Source organism: Triticum aestivum, chromosome 1D (assembly GCF_018294505.1).
Source record: "Triticum aestivum cultivar Chinese Spring chromosome 1D, IWGSC CS RefSeq v2.1, whole genome shotgun sequence".
In the NCBI taxonomy this organism is placed as follows: Eukaryota; Viridiplantae; Streptophyta; class Magnoliopsida; order Poales; family Poaceae; genus Triticum; species Triticum aestivum.
In genome coordinates, this window is record NC_057796.1 from 5,085,644 (window position 1) to 5,087,927 (window position 2,284).

Below are 2,284 nucleotides of genomic sequence, written 5' to 3' on the forward strand. Positions count from 1 at the left end.
GATTTTGCTGGACATATTACGAATTCGATGGATGACTCCTGATCAGTGTGCACCGGTAGCACACATTTTGAGGCCCGCAAGTCAGGGACATCAACATCCCCTATAAAATTAGTGGAGAAGCAGAGAGCTAGCTACCTGCCACAACTCAAGCTAATAAGCGCGAAGGGTACACAGGAAGTTAGTGAACCGTGAAAGAAGTGATTTGAAGCCAAAATACGTCTCGGGGGTCGATATGCTTCCTTACTCGACGGCTTCCGAGGCGGAGGCTGCGCTGGGGCGGTCCATGTCCTACGCGGAGGGTGCGTGGTTTCGGTACTCGGCAGGGATGCCGGACTACTACCTCTACTGCCACATCGTCCCCATGCTCCTCATCGTCTACACGCTGTTGTCGGTCCCCCTCGCGCTTTTCGAGCTCGGCGCGCCATCCATTGCTCTACGATACAAGCTGCAGCCCCGGGTGCAGCTCTCGCCGGCCGCCTTTCTCCGGTGCTACATGGACACCATGCGCATCTTGCTTGTCACCATTGCCCCGCTCCATCTCGTCTCCTATCCTGCCGTCAAGGTCCAAATATGAAGACACATTCAAAGACTACATATGCTTTCTCTATATACCGAACATTAGTAGTATGAGTAGTATTGATCCATTTGCTGTGTGCTTGACGGGCAGATGGCCGGTATCAGGACGGGGCTTCCGTTGCCGTCCGTGGGTGAGACAGTAGCGCAGCTGGTGGTGTACTTGCTTGTGGAGGACTATCTCGGCTACTGGATCCACCGTCTGTTGCACACCAAGTGGGGATACGACAACATCCACCGCGTCCACCATGAGTACACGGCGCCAATAGCTTTCGCCGCGCCTTACGGGCACTGGTCCGATGTGCTCATCCTTGGTGCGCCCTCACTTGTCGGTCCGTCCATTGTGCCATGTCACATAACAACCCTCTGGCTCTGGTTGGTAATACGCCAGATAGAGGCTGTCGACACCCACAGTGGGTAAAGTCATCTATCTCAGCTCTTAGTCTTACCTTCGCGGAAGCGGCTTTGACGATGCAACAATCTTCTTACGGATATAGAATCACCTCGTAAACATCGATTCTGTCTGAACTGTATGCAGGTTTAAGTTCCCGTTCAATCCGACAAACTATATCCCGTTCCATGGAGGAGCAGAATACCACGACTACCATCACTTTGTTGGAGAGCACAGCCAGAGCAACTTCTCATCCCTTTTCACCTTCTGTGATTATTTGCATGGAACGGATAAAGTAGGTGTCATGAATCTCTTAATTAGTACTCCCTCCATTTCACAATGTGGTGCCTATAGATTTTTGTGGAAGTCAAACTTTGCCAACTTTGACCAAGTGTATATAGAAAACTGTCTACATCTACAATACCAAACATGTACATTCTGAAACTATAACTCACGACGTATCCAATGATGTGCATTTGGTATTCTAGATGTACCCATTTTTCTCTATAAATATGGTCAAAGTTTGAAATGTTTGACTTTTGCAAAAATCTATAGGCACTACATTATGGAACGGAGGGAGTAGTTAATTAAGCCAGAATGTTTCGACCTCACATTCCTTACTAGTTCCTGATCAGTTTGCTGACATTAATTTCTTTATTTACTGTTTCAGGGATACAGGTACCACATGGCAAACTTAGTGAAGGTATAGCTGCTTTGCTCAACATCAGGTTTCGACCTCACGTTCCTTATGTTTGCTCAAGTTTTGTAAATAAGATAATAAAATACATGACTTCGTCTTTGCTTTATCTATTAAGTGAAATGAAAGCCTGTTTCGAGAGAACATAAACGACCAAGGATACCCTTAGAAGAGGAGGTTGTATCATGTTGGAGATAAAGCCATGTATTCGTCTATTCTTTTCTCTCAAAACTAGTATGATATTGCAAATCAAATGCTTTTATGAAAATAAGCCATATAACCTTCATTTTAAGCTACATGTAGATAATATATAGTTCTATCATGAGGGTGTGCGTTGAGAACCTAATATACTCATAGCAATGTTCTTTCTTGTTTACCTTAGAGTACTATGAAGATGAAGGGGGCGGCTACGACTACTATGGCGACCCCAAGGAGTGAGGCCAAATGAACCACATCGACTATCTATGCTTGAGATGGAGTTGTTGTGCATTGTTACTTTATGCTGCTTTTATGAATGTAATAAAAGTCATCACACATTTTAAAATGTATGCCTTGTGACAAGAATAACCAAACTTTGTAATGTCTTTCTTGCCCGCTGATGCTGCCCAAACTGTGCAATTTTC

The 2,284-nt window shown here is 45.3% G+C and overlaps 1 protein-coding gene across 1 annotated transcript; it reads left to right on the forward strand.

The window, feature by feature from the left end:
* Positions 1-232: 232 nt before the first annotated feature.
* On the forward strand, positions 233-1,673 carry LOC123162077 (very-long-chain aldehyde decarbonylase GL1-10-like). The gene is made up of 4 exons (XM_044579882.1): positions 233-562; positions 668-990; positions 1,112-1,259; positions 1,635-1,673. Exons 1-4 carry the CDS (start codon positions 233-235, stop codon positions 1,671-1,673), a joined length of 840 nt encoding a protein of 279 aa, XP_044435817.1.
* Positions 1,674-2,284: the final 611 nt, after the last annotated feature.